The 13,519-nt window shown below is 26.1% G+C and overlaps 1 protein-coding gene across 2 annotated transcripts in view; it reads right to left on the bottom strand.

The window, feature by feature from the left end:
* Positions 1-13,519, bottom strand: part of LOC107453143 (estrogen-related receptor) — a 60,306-nt gene that overhangs the window by 14,145 nt on the left and 32,642 nt on the right. The window contains exon 1 of one of the 2 annotated variants that reach the window (XM_016069839.3): positions 5,993-6,411. The exons of the other annotated variant lie outside the window; for it this stretch is intronic. Coding sequence (XP_015925325.1) covers positions 5,993-6,010 — 18 coding nt within the window. The 5' untranslated portion in view covers positions 6,011-6,411. Of the gene's footprint in view, positions 1-5,992; positions 6,412-13,519 lie in introns of those variants that run through there. 2 annotated transcript variants of the gene reach the window in all.

Below are 13,519 nucleotides of genomic sequence, written 5' to 3'. Positions count from 1 at the left end.
TGCTGAGCAAATCTGAATATTTGTGATGTCCTCTACCCCTCCTTAAAAGTTTGTGCCAATAAAACCAGGGATACAGTTATATGCACTTAAATTATAAAAATGACAGACTATCAATTATTGAGTTTATTATTAGTTTTGAAACCAGAATGGAAAACAGGTTTAGTTAATTTAAAAAAACTCAGAGGTAAAAACTAGCTTTCCTTGCATGAGTTTTAGTTAGAATCATTTTAGTGATATTTAAGTTAACTATCTGGGGTTATTTAAGTGAACTATTTGGTAATGTTAATTCTTACAGAAAAATTTTAAATTGTAAAAACTGCAGCCTCTCTTCAGAATGATAATTAGTAAAATAAGAAAAAGAAAATAAATAAAATTAAAACGTTTCCTAATTTTCAAATTATTTTTACCAATTATAAAATAGGTAACAGCTTGTCAAAAGAAAGAAAACCTTTGTTTAAAATATTTAAAAACTTACATAATTTAATGTTTTTAATTATATTCTGAATAAGTAAATCATGAAATTTTTCCATCAAATTATGATTTTTAAATTGTATTTCAACCTATCAACAAGTATTCCCTTTTTTTTTAAACATAAGAATTTATAATAAATAAGGCCATAACTTTAAACAAATTTTTTGTAATTTTTCCAATTCAATGTCTGATGTATTTATGCCATTGTGCAAAAGCAAACGCAATGCTTATTATTTTCACATTGTGAAGAATTTTTAGAAGGGAAAATTTGCTTAACTAGTTTCAATTTTTATTTAAAAAAGATGGCAATTTACAGGAAACTTTTTTTCTGAAATTGAATAGTATTTGCCTTCTATTTTAATAGAATTATAAATTTTTTAGAAGGGAAAAAATCAATAATATAAAACAAAATGTCATGTTTATATAGAAGGAAAGTTTTTTTTACTAGAGTTTCAATTTTTATTGCAAAAAGATGGCAATCTATAGAAAAACCTTTTTTTCCCCTTTAAGATTGTGAATGGAACAGTATATGCCCTAAATTTTAATAGAATTGTAAATTTCAGTTAAAAAATACATTTTTTTAAAGTAATTCTTTATTTTCCAAGATTGGCTTTAAAAATGGATTTTTGAAGCTTATTTTTTTATATCTAAATATATATAGAAAAGTTTTTTTTACTAGAGTTTCAATTTTTATTGCAAAAAGATGGCAATCCAGGGGTCTGTCTAGGTTTTTCTGAGAGGTACCTATTTTGTGAAAATTTAGACATTATCTGTGAAAATAAAAAATTATATTAAAAAATCAACACAAAAATATGGATATATCGTTTCTTACAAGATAAAAAATTTTAAATTTAAGAAAAAGTATTTTGCGAAATTCCTAAAGTTGAATTTGTGAAGGTACCCTTAAACGGTAGTAAATTTGGCCTGGACAGACCCCTGCAATCTATAGAGAAAAAAAAAATTTTTTTTTTCTCTCTTTGAGATTGTGAATCGAATAGTTATTTGCCCTTAATTTTAATAGAATTGTAAATTTCAGTTAAAAAATACATTTTTTTAAAGTAATTCTTTATTTTCCAAGATTGGCTTTAAAAATGGATTTTTGAAGCTTATTTTTTTATATCGTAATATATATATTTATAAATCTAAATAATAACCTAGTCCACAAGGAAAATGTTCACCTCATACCTTTGTTAAAGCAAAGCATAATTCTCTCTCTTCCAGAAAGTAGTAAAAATGTATTGTTTAATAAGAAGATTTAAAAAAGATTCGTCATTTAATATTCTGAGAATAATGGCATTTATTCTTCAGTTGTAATTTTAATGCAAATTACAACTAATTTTACAAATTAATTTCAGAATTTCATTAAATCTACAAAAGACTAAAAAAAAAAAAAAATTACACTAAGTTAATTAGAAGTTTCTTTATTAGATGCCATTTATTGTGAATAATTCTAATTGAATTTTCACACAATTATGTCACTAAGAAAATAATTTTTTTTTTTTAAATACAACTTAGATTGATTTCTTTTCCTTTCAATCTAAATGAGTAAAAACAAAATTAGTAATAATATAAANATTTCTTTTCCTTTCAATCTAAATGAGTAAAAACAAAATTAATAATTTAAAAAAGAATAATAAGGTGCCATTTATTGTATTTAAATTCAATTTTGTACAAAATAGCAAATTACAACTAAATTTACAAACTTAATTTCACAATTTCATTAAATTTCACAAAAGAAAAAAAAAAAAAAACACATAATGATAATTAGAAGTTTCTTTAATAAACGTCATTTATTGTGAATATTTCTAAATTAACCCACAATTATGCAGAACTGAAAATTCTTTTTTAATACATCAAAAGTATGATTTATTTTCCTTTAATGGCTAAATGAGTAAAAATAAAAATAATTTAAGAATTAATAATAAGGTGCGATTTATAGTATTTATACAAATAAATTAACGCATTGTACGAACAATTATAAAACCTATTTACAAAAAAATTATATTTTATTTAAAAAAAAATAATGAAAAAATAATATGCATAAAATATTAACATTTCAAATAATTATTTTCATAAGGTAAAGCATTTATAAAAATATAGATATGAAAAAGCAGAGAACAAGAGAATACAGAACAAGCATTGATGAATGCTTTTAGATTTTCCTTTTTCTGCCATAAACTACAATATCATAAGTAATTACAGTAACAAAACTGAAATGTTACATAAAAAATATAACAGGGGAAAGTTGCACTTATGATTAAGTAAATGAATAATTCTTAACTTTAGCTATTCAATTATATATATTTCAATTCAGTTTTAAAATATGCTAGACAGAGAAAATTTCATACCTTAATAACGCATTTTTATTTTCAATTCTTCGCAGTTGTCTCAAACCCTCCCTTAAGATATTTATTATTCACAGAATGATATGAGTAAACAAACAAACAAAATTTTATGTCTCTTTTTTTTCCAGCAAGGATAAATAAAATTGATTTTTAAGTTTTGCATTACGATCTTTATGCTTTGCTAGTTAATTTAGAATAAAAATGCGTCCCTTTGCATACTTTAATGATCCTTAGAGAGTTGCAATGCAGTTTAAGAGCAGTTATTTATTGATTGTTAAAATTAGTAGAAATAACTAAATTAATAATTAACTATTTTTCAATAAGCAACAGAAACCACATTAAATGATGAACAAGCTGTCAAATCTTTGCGCAGTCCAGATTAAACAATAAAAGGCTCATGGTGCAACAACAAAAACTTAAGGGTAGGAATACTTTTAGATTTTAGCGACCGTTTCAACTTAAAAAGTATATGTTACCAAAATTTTGAACACAAACATATTTTTATTTACAAATATTCAAGGTAGTCTTTTTTAAACTAAAACAATTTTTTTACAAAAAAAATAACGTTTTTAAAAACTTTTGCACTAAGTTAGCATAAATATTTTTTTAAAAAAAATCCAAAATGTGCTTAAAAAAATTCTAATATTTAGTGCAAAAAAAAAAAAAAAAANCAAGTAGGAAATGTTGGTTTAGTGAAAAAAAAAAAAAAAAAAATCGGCGATAGTGTCGAATTTTGCACAATAATTAATATTCATTAATATGCCTTTGATAGACAGCATTAACAGTGGAAAGAGTTATTTCTTGTCTAACAACCATATAAATTTTTATTTTACACATTGTTCCCACTGAGAATATCTTAAAAAAATATTTAAATTATGCTTAACAAAAGAAATGTAAATCTATAAAAAAGAATACTGATTTTAAGTCCATAAATAATAAATTTAGGCGTTATAGGTTGGAAGAGTAGCTGTGTTTTCATTGATTCTCTTTCATAAAAATATTTTTAAAATGGTAAAGAACAAAAAAGTTTGTAGACATAGATACTCTGAAATACGTTGACAATAGATAGAAGTTGCCCCCTAGCATAATAACTTAAGACACATTTTGAAATGGGAGAGGAAAGCTAAAAATTTAAATAAATAACTTAATTAGCATTCTAAACAGCCCTGATGCTCCTTTACTGTAAATATTTTCTTTAATAAATAATTTCCAAATTTAAAAATAAAAAGAAAAGAAATAAGGAGGACAGAAAAAACAACTCGTCAACTAACTTGCACTACATCTGTTATTGAGGGGGACTTAAAATTCTATTCAATTTTCAAGACTAAAAACAAATTAACTAGAGCTATTAAAAATAAAAAATATTTTAAGTAGTTATAAAAAAATCAAAAGCTTAACAGTCAGTTTAATGAGAAATAAGCAAGTACTAATGCAATATATAAATATGTTTAGCAATAATAATTGATCAAATCGCAACTTGTAATATGGTGAATTTTTTCTAAGTGATGTATGGATTTCTACTTTTTTAAAGATAATTCCATACCTGCCAACTCTTCCGGTTTTTCCGGAAGATTTTAATTTTGTATTTAAAGTGATACCGAAACTCATGTCATGTCATTAAAATTTTTGAATTATAATAATAATTATAAATGAGTTTGACCACCACTACGTTTAAATAATTACAACAAATATATAAAAGCGTACTAATTTTAACGACAGCGAATTTTAACCTAGTCAAAATATAAATATATTTTTGAGTAAGGTTGTTTTTCGGTAATTGTTTTACTACCACTTGGAAAATTCATTCTCAGAAAGAGTGAAAGTTAGCAGGTATGTAATTCGATTCATAATTTTTTTTAAAGTATTGTAAACATACAAATATCAAAATTTCAACTTAATCTTTTAATTTTAAATCAGTTTCTGCTGAGTGAGGAATTTTTAAGTTTGTTTTTTATGTGACCAACGTATGATAAATAAAAAGAGCATTGAAGCTTTTTATTTTCGCTTCTCATTTTATTTTTAAATTAAAAAAAATTATCTTTTTTTGTTATTAACGGATTTATACTAAGTTATAAGGAAACACAAACTAGCATTTTCGACCAAAGTAATTAAATTATAAAATAATTAGCATTAGATCAAATTTATGCAAGTCAGTTATGAAAATAATACAATCGACGATGCAGCAGTACTACAAGGTCAAGACGCGAAATATACTTAAGTTTCTTCTTTTTTTTTTTTTTTTTTTTTTTTTTTTTTTTTTTNCAGTTTTTCATTTTTGTTTTTTTTTTTTTTTTTTTTTTACTAAATATTTTCTGCATTCTTCGATCTTTGAACGCCCCAGGTTTTCTTTGGAAGCGATCCTGCCGCGGGATATCAGGATCCCTTATCTCAAGGAATCGGGAAAAAGCCGCATAAGACGTATTGATTGGCAGGAATTAGAAATTATGAGAATTCTGGAGCTGGAAATACGTCATTGTTAACACCAATGGAATAAATGATTAATCATCAAGCATTACTTTCATGATTTCGGATCTGATTTGTAATTATATATATTTAATACTAATCTTACTTATCTTGATAAATTAACAAAAAACAACTAGATATTTCAGACAAATCTTGCTTATCTTGATAAATTAACGAAAAATAATTTTTTAATTGTTTGATTCACTAAACAATAAATTTATATGTAATAAATACGTTCTTTTTAAATATCAATTGCATATAAAAGCACTTAATATCGTCTTTTTGTCATTTTAACTATTTTTTCGCATAAACCTGATTCGCTTAATGCAAATCAAAATTAAAATTTCAAAAAAAAAAAAAAAAAAAATTGGCAGCAAAGCAACGATTAACATACTACATTTGATAGGTCCATGTTGAACAGGGGGAAACATTACCTGATTTGCTCAGTACTAATTAATATAAAATTCGAATTCTTTTTGTCAATTGAACTATTTTTCCGCATAAGTCCGATTCACTTAATGCAAATCAAAATCAAAATTTTATAAACAAAAGAAAAGAAAAATTTGACAGCAAAGCAACGATAACATATCATAATTGATAGGTCCATGTTGAACAGGGGGAAACATTACCTGATTTGTTAGTACTAATTAATACAAAATTCAAATTTTACATAAAAAAATAATAATATTTAATTGGTAGTAATGATAACATACCACGGTAGATAAGTCCATGTTGACTGGGGAAATAATCCACACATTTTTTCATGAAACAAAACTACACAGAGCACAACACAGATTGATATGCAAGCCACAAGGTTAGGGTCGAAAGTGAAAATCGGAATGAAATGATGCTAAAAAACTAAACACAAAAAGTCCTATATCCCACGATGCCAAGTATCCTGGTAAGGTTTGTGACAAAAAAAATTACATAAGGAAAAAAGTAGTTCACAAAGCTTCTGTAGGGTATGGTGGGAAACGGTGAGAAAATCGAACAACAAAATACTAATAAAATTGAGGGGGGGGCCCGATAAAGGGCACGAAAGCACGAGTGGCCTACATCGGCCTTAGATATCGCAGTCAAGAGAACAGGTGGCACTTTTCCAAGGCCCACTGCGAGAACTTCGCAAAATCCTACAGCATCTCCAAAACTTTACCGGAGAGTGAAGAAGGGAAACTTATTTGGCGATTTATTGCTTTCTATTCACAGTCACAACATATAAATCGGAACGTAAACAAACCTGATGTTTACCACAATCTTATTATACAAACAATAAAAATTTGGTTTTATGTTCAAACAGAATGCAATCAGTAAGGAGAACGAAGTGTTGTGTTTAATCACATTAATGATTATCAAAAGATTTATTATAATCGCATTTGAATTGTCACGATAATTGTTGCCATTAGATTTTGAAGATTAAAAAAAGCAGGCAAACCGTGAAATTTTTTGATAACTAATAACTAGTTTTAGAAAGGCAGCATATATTTTATGCAAGGAACAGAAATGTTTTTAAAGACTATGAGAAATAAAAACGCAGTAAATAAAAAATAAATTTAAATAAAAACAAAAGCCGACTTGCAATTATTATATCACAAATGCCGCAAGAAAAATCAGTTATTCTACCTAGTTTAGATGGAACGGTTAAAATGAAATTAACCAACTTTTAAAAAAAATACATTCGAAAACAAAATATGCTTTTTAAAAAGCTAACAATGCTGATAAATAAGTATGATTCAATATGTTGTTTAACCAATTTCCAAGTAGAATAGTTATGAGATTGATATATATTTAAGTACACAGTTTTAAACTAGATGTTGTAAAATTGAAAAAAAAGGAAAACTAGTTGAGCAATTTAATTTTGGTGCAACTGAGAAGTGTTAAAATTTTTAATTAAATGTTAATAATTTAACTTATTAATGTATGATCGCATGATTTCTTTTAAGATAATTACGTTTAAGAAAGTGCTTTGTAGAACTCGTTCTTCTATTAAGTTTACTACCAAATTCTTTAGCAAAACTAAAAAAAAAAATAGTATTCCACAGAAAAGAATACAAGTTAGTAAATATAAATAATTTGAACAGATACACTGAAACAATCAATCCAGTACCATAAATTTTAATGGCATTTTTTAACAGTGACTTTCCTTTCTTGCGATCTGATATATTTTATCATTAAAAAAAAAGAAGAACGCCAAGATTTTTATCAGAGAACCATCTAAAGTTGTAAACAAATGTCATAAAATATTTTATCTACAAACGATATCTTAAGTATACTATTTTAAGTATTAAGACTAGATATTCTAGCATGGCAATATGTTATGTCACCGAAAAATTCATAATACCCACTTAAAGAGGAGGATTAATCTGTTTAAGACATGTTAGTAGACTTATAAATCTATTAACTCCTTCACTCATTTGTTTTTAAATAAAAAGATTAACTGTGCGACACACAAACATATAACAATTAATCCTGAAAAGGCTTAAACTATTTTTTTTAAATTTTAATAAATGAAAATTAGCAAATAAATTATCAAAAACTTATCGACACAAAGATAGATTTTAATTTTTAAAATCTTATTTTAATTTACTTTGAGGATAAAATATGAAAAATGAATACCGCCCGAAAATATCGTGCTCAATAATGACTTATTTTCATTCATGAGATTTTAAATGAAATTGAAATTTATTAACACGAACTATTTCAAAAACGAAAGAAAATTAACAATGAGTGAAAAAACAATATATAAATAATAATTGATATTCACAATAACTAATAATATGAATAACGAATAATTAATTAATGTTCACTTTTGGCGGATATCCGAAATATTTATTATGATTATCATCTCACCTTAACTCCGTATATGTGGAAAATCTGCAAGTATTTTGATGATGAATAGAGAAAATTAAAACATTTATCATTATTTCGCACTTACAATCAGAGTTAAAATAAAACCCAATCCAGTAGGTTTAAGCAGGGTTTTTTCCCCCCCAGGTTTTATGGGCTTTAAATATTTTTTCCTATGTAGCATGAAAATTAATAAGATAAAAATGAAATTTAAATATTAATTATTAAAATTAAAAAAACATTCAAAAAAGTTATGAAATTTTAAAAAATATATTTTAACTAAATTAAGAGAAATAATAAATTAAAGAAATACAATGTTTTATAATTTTTGTAGTAATAAATATGTTATCAACATTGTATTAATAGAAAATGAAAGATTCAAATATAATGAAATGTACTGTTAAATCTTTAATAATCAATTAATAAAGAATGTCTTATTACTCTCAACCACGCGTTCCTTATCTTTTTGAGGCAGAACATAAATTCTTGTTAAAAAATTTCTCTTACTGAGTGTAATAGATCCATGTAATTCATATTTTGCATTTCAAGTCTTTTAAAAATCGTAGAGAAATTTGTGCGACTAACTTAATAGCATTTAAAATTGATTGTTTACACAGACGTTCATGATACGATACCTTAACGCCATCTATTTATGAAAAAAGGATAGTCATTTTCAGCAATTGGCTTATAAAGTTTTTATTCTCTCAAACATTAAAGTAAAAAAAAAAAATTTCAATGCTGAATAACAATTAAGAAAAATAGCAATTAAATTTTAAATAACTATTTTTTAAAAAAAAACAGCAAGGGTTAGTTTAATTTTACTTGATCAAAACAAAACACTTTTTCTTTATCCCGGTTTTCATATGGATTGGGGAAAATCAAACCAACTTTGCCTACAATATTGCCGTTAGTGCATGCTGAATTTTAAATGCATTGCTGAATACAATCAAATACATTAGCTCACGCGAGAAATAATCAAGTTCAACAAACATTTCGGACAAATAACGAAGCATGAGGCTGGGATAGCCCGGTTGGTAGGGCACTGGGCCCATGTCCAAGAGTTCGATCCCAGTAGGCCGAAAACTAATATAGTAAAAGGTGCCTGATGCACGTTAAATCTGATGAGTCGCAAAGTCCTCTATATTCCCATAACAAATCAATGCCTCTGGGGGTATTGATCATGGAATTTCCTTGTCTTCTGGGTTGGTTCAAAATTACAAGGCTACGGAGTTGAACATTAGTAGTCTTAAACCGAAAAATTGAGTCGGCTGTTCAACGACGGATATAAAAAGAAAAGAAAAATAAATAAAACGGCGAAGCATATATGAGATAGCTGGTTTTGAATAAATAAAATATTAACTTTTAAGAGAGTTCATTTTCTACTAAAAATAAATTAAAATATTAATAGTTATTCTACTAAAAATAAATTAAAATAATATTATTAATATACCATTGTTCTTTCGCAACACAAAAACAAAAGAACCAATAAAAGAGCCCGAATTTATTCATGTTGCGAAAGTCAAAGTTTTCCAACTATGTTGCATGCACAAATAAAACACATCAGGAGAACCAAATGCTAATCGAGATCAAAATAAGAATAAATGAGATAGACGACAAAAATCTATTATTCTTTAGTAATAGTAAAGAAGCAAGCAAATTTACATGAATCCACTCATACTGCATCAGTGTAAGAGGTTTACAATTCATCTTTGGTATGATAATACATTAAAGCGGGAGAAAAAATAGGAATAAATGGGATTGAACAAAAAATTAACTTTAATTGTTCGATCGAATAAAACACATCACCAATAAAAAATTTCCATAACAGAAAAAAAAAAAAGAAATAAAAAAAAAGAACGTTATTTATCTTTTCCTAAACTTTAAAAAATTAAGCTTAATAAAAGAATCGCTAATTTATACGCCTCCAAATATAATTCATTGTCATAAGCAAAGCTATCTTTCCCACACGAAATTTCTAAACAAAGCTACTGACCTAAAGAAGCGACCTAATAAATTACCCTTCCCCTGCCTTACTCACTGTTGCTTTTCATCGAAAAGAATATCCGGCAAAAAGGAAAGAAAGAAAGAGAAAGAAAAAAAAGAAAAACATCAACACACACAACTTTCCCTATCGTTTAGACCTGCATCCGCAACAGGCTATTTGGCGAGGCTCATAAAAGCGCCAAGCTTTCCACACACAAAAACCTGAATTAAATACGAGAGAAAAAAAGAAAGAAAAAAAATCTATCAAATAAAATATTTATAAAAGAATTACTTTTGAAAGATATCGGGGGTTTTATATGCATTACGCTAACAATAGAACGATGCAACAAGAATTTAGTTATTTTCACCTGCTTTAAAAACCTATTCATAAAATCAGATTTAATTTAAACAATAAGGTTTTAAAAAGGAATTAACGTTCACAGAACTAAATGATTTTCATCATTTTTTGTTACACTTTCCTTCTTAAATTGCGTGTAAAATAATTATAATAGCTTAATATAGCGCCAGTACTCGAAATTTCTATAACAAATAGAATCATTTAAGAAAATTATAATAAAGGTTTATTTTTATTCCTTAAAAACTTTGCCAACTTATAACAAAGTCGACAATTTTAAACACTAAATTTTTTACAATACATTATACAATTCAGAAGTTTATTTTATTCGTTCTCTTCAAAGTAATTTGAAATAGTTACTTCGTATTGAGTTTTACTTCTAAAACCACTATTTTGTAACTTTAGCTTCCCCAATATACTTAATTAAAACTGCAAATTATTAAGACCATTTCAATATATCATACCTTCAACTTATAACGTATTTTTTAAATCAATTATTTTAGACTAGACAAAATAAATTCCCAAGTAATTGTACTATGTTTTTTTTAACAATTAATTAGTCTTTTGAAAATATCACTAAGCAAATTTTTCTTTTTAGTTCTTTATAGAAATATGAAAAAACTGCAACGTGTTTGACAGATTTAAAGAATTTATAAAAATAAGCAGCATATTTAACAAGGAAAATGTCAATACATTTAATCACAAGTAGCCACAAAGTACAAAAATTGTACGGCATACGTTTTTCTAATAAGAAATCAGTAAGCATTAGAAACTAAAGTTGATATAAGAATAAAATAATTTTTTTTAAACACTTAAGATTAGTGTTCAAGAAAATTTTTTTTTTTTTTAAGTAAAGTGCCTTTAGTTCTTAAAAATAAATGTTATTTATTAAAAAATATTACAACCTAGATTTTGGCCAAAATTAGTGACTACCCAATACATTTAGAAGTGTATTAAATTTAATCTGTATATTAAATTTAATTTGTGTTTATTTACAGCATAAAATATTTTCCCAAAAGTCTAAAAATATGTTTCTTCATAAATATAAAATTTTAAAAAAAAATGGAAATTATAAGCACAAGCAGTTGGTTGATTAACATCTATGAGTTATAGTGCATAATAATATAAGGAATTACGAAATAAATTTAAATATTTTTGTGTACAGCCCCCCGCTCTCAAGATAGAAAGAAAAACTAAGAACAAGAATGGCAACCCTTCAAGCTGAAAGGAAAAAGAACGATAAATAGCGAATAGAAGGGATGGAAAGGGAAGGGAGAGGGACAGGAGGCAGATAGTTTAAATGCAATGCCGCCACGCAGTGTTCAGTTTGGCCTTGAACTTGATTTTGATGTTGGTTCGTTTCGCTCGCCAGTTCGGCACGAACAAGCCAACTACAGGTTTTGAATTTCTTTTTTTTTTTTTAAACGTTAACGAACGGGTTAGACCAGAGAATCGAAAAAAGTAAATAAAAATCTTAGCAAGCTCATTAAATGGTTGAAAGGAAAAGTGCATTCCAAGAACATTGTTTTTAATAGTTAAACTAGTTTAACTGATCATCGGGCAAAATAACTATCTCATCTTATTTTTAATGCAATATTTAAAAAAGATAATAGTTTTAAAAATTTGAAGGAAAAAAAAAGAATAAATATGTTCTGAGACAGTTTAGAATTTGCTGTGAGTAATGAAAAAAAAAAAAAAATATTGTAATTAAAAAATTTTTTTATAAACTTTTTTTAAATAATTTTTTCCTCTCAGCAAATTTTTATAACCGCAATTTTAACTCAAGTAAAAAAGAATACTTAAAAATTTCTTTTTAAATAAATGAAATTTTTTTTTTTATGATATTGAAACTATTACAGTGTACTGGAAACATATTTTGAATTATATAAATAAAATAAATCGACTAAGCACTTTAAATATAAACTATCCCCATATTTTTTCTAGAGTTGATACATATAACTTGGCAGAGATATTTATATCGTGAATAACTATTCAGTCATACATGGTTTTACATGGCCATCTAAGTTTTACATGGGTTCTAAGCTCGAAACTCATTCTTTCTCATTCAAAGGCTAGTTTCGTAGTCTTAGAAATTTTAAAACCTTAATGTCAGGAGTTCTTTTCAACATGTTTTCTTTTTTCGTATTAACACAAATAATAATAATAATTGAAAGAATAAAATGGGAAAAAAAATAAGAATTGATACCAATAGATAGGAATCGAATTAGTGAATTGAATTAACAATTGGGATAACAGAAATTACGAATCATAAGAGATTCAAATCTGTAGACTTAAATGAGTTGATTTCTCAGTACGAGTCAGCTATATGATTTTTTTAAATTTAAGTTAGTTAATCTTATTTATTTCCAATCTATAGAATAGAAGATCATACGATTTATAATTTGGAGCACTTATTTTGCTTCAGAAGTTGTCAATACTATATAAAAACTTATTTATAAAGCTTGGTGGATAAGCCCTTTGTGACTTTCTTCGAAGGGAAAAAAAATTAACTCTCGGGGGCAAAATAACTCATTTTAATTTTATTTAACCTATTTTCCAATCTATTTTTTCAAAATAATCAAGTAAATCTATGTAGATGAAGATTTTAGAGTGAAAGAAAGCTCCAAGTGCATTTTGGCGAAGAAACCGCCGACTAGTAACTTCAAAAAAATATTTTTGGCAGCATATTAAAATGCCAAGGCAACTATCGCTAAGACGCGAATAGTTTAAATACGTGTAAGGAATTTACAATTTTTCCCTATTTGAAGCTTGACGAAGCTTGACCACCAGTCAAATGGCGGGCCACAACTTTATCAAAATTTTATGTAGGGCTCTTTCATGTTTGAAGGAACATTAAATATTACTGTCAGATTTTTTATCAAGTTGTACAAAATAAAAGTATTGAATTACAAATTAAAATGAGAAGTAGATTTTAAAAAATATTTAATTGCATATTAAAAAACTATGACTACAATAACTTTAATTATGCACCTATGCATTAAACAATTATTATACAACAGATATCAAATTGTTAAGATAAAAAAACTTAAAAGTATTT

This window comes from Parasteatoda tepidariorum, chromosome 9 (assembly GCF_043381705.1).
Source record: "Parasteatoda tepidariorum isolate YZ-2023 chromosome 9, CAS_Ptep_4.0, whole genome shotgun sequence".
NCBI lineage: Eukaryota > Metazoa > Arthropoda > Arachnida > Araneae > Theridiidae > Parasteatoda > Parasteatoda tepidariorum.
Note: the sequence above shows the minus strand (reverse complement) of the source record. Positions and strands in the feature narration are given on the sequence as shown.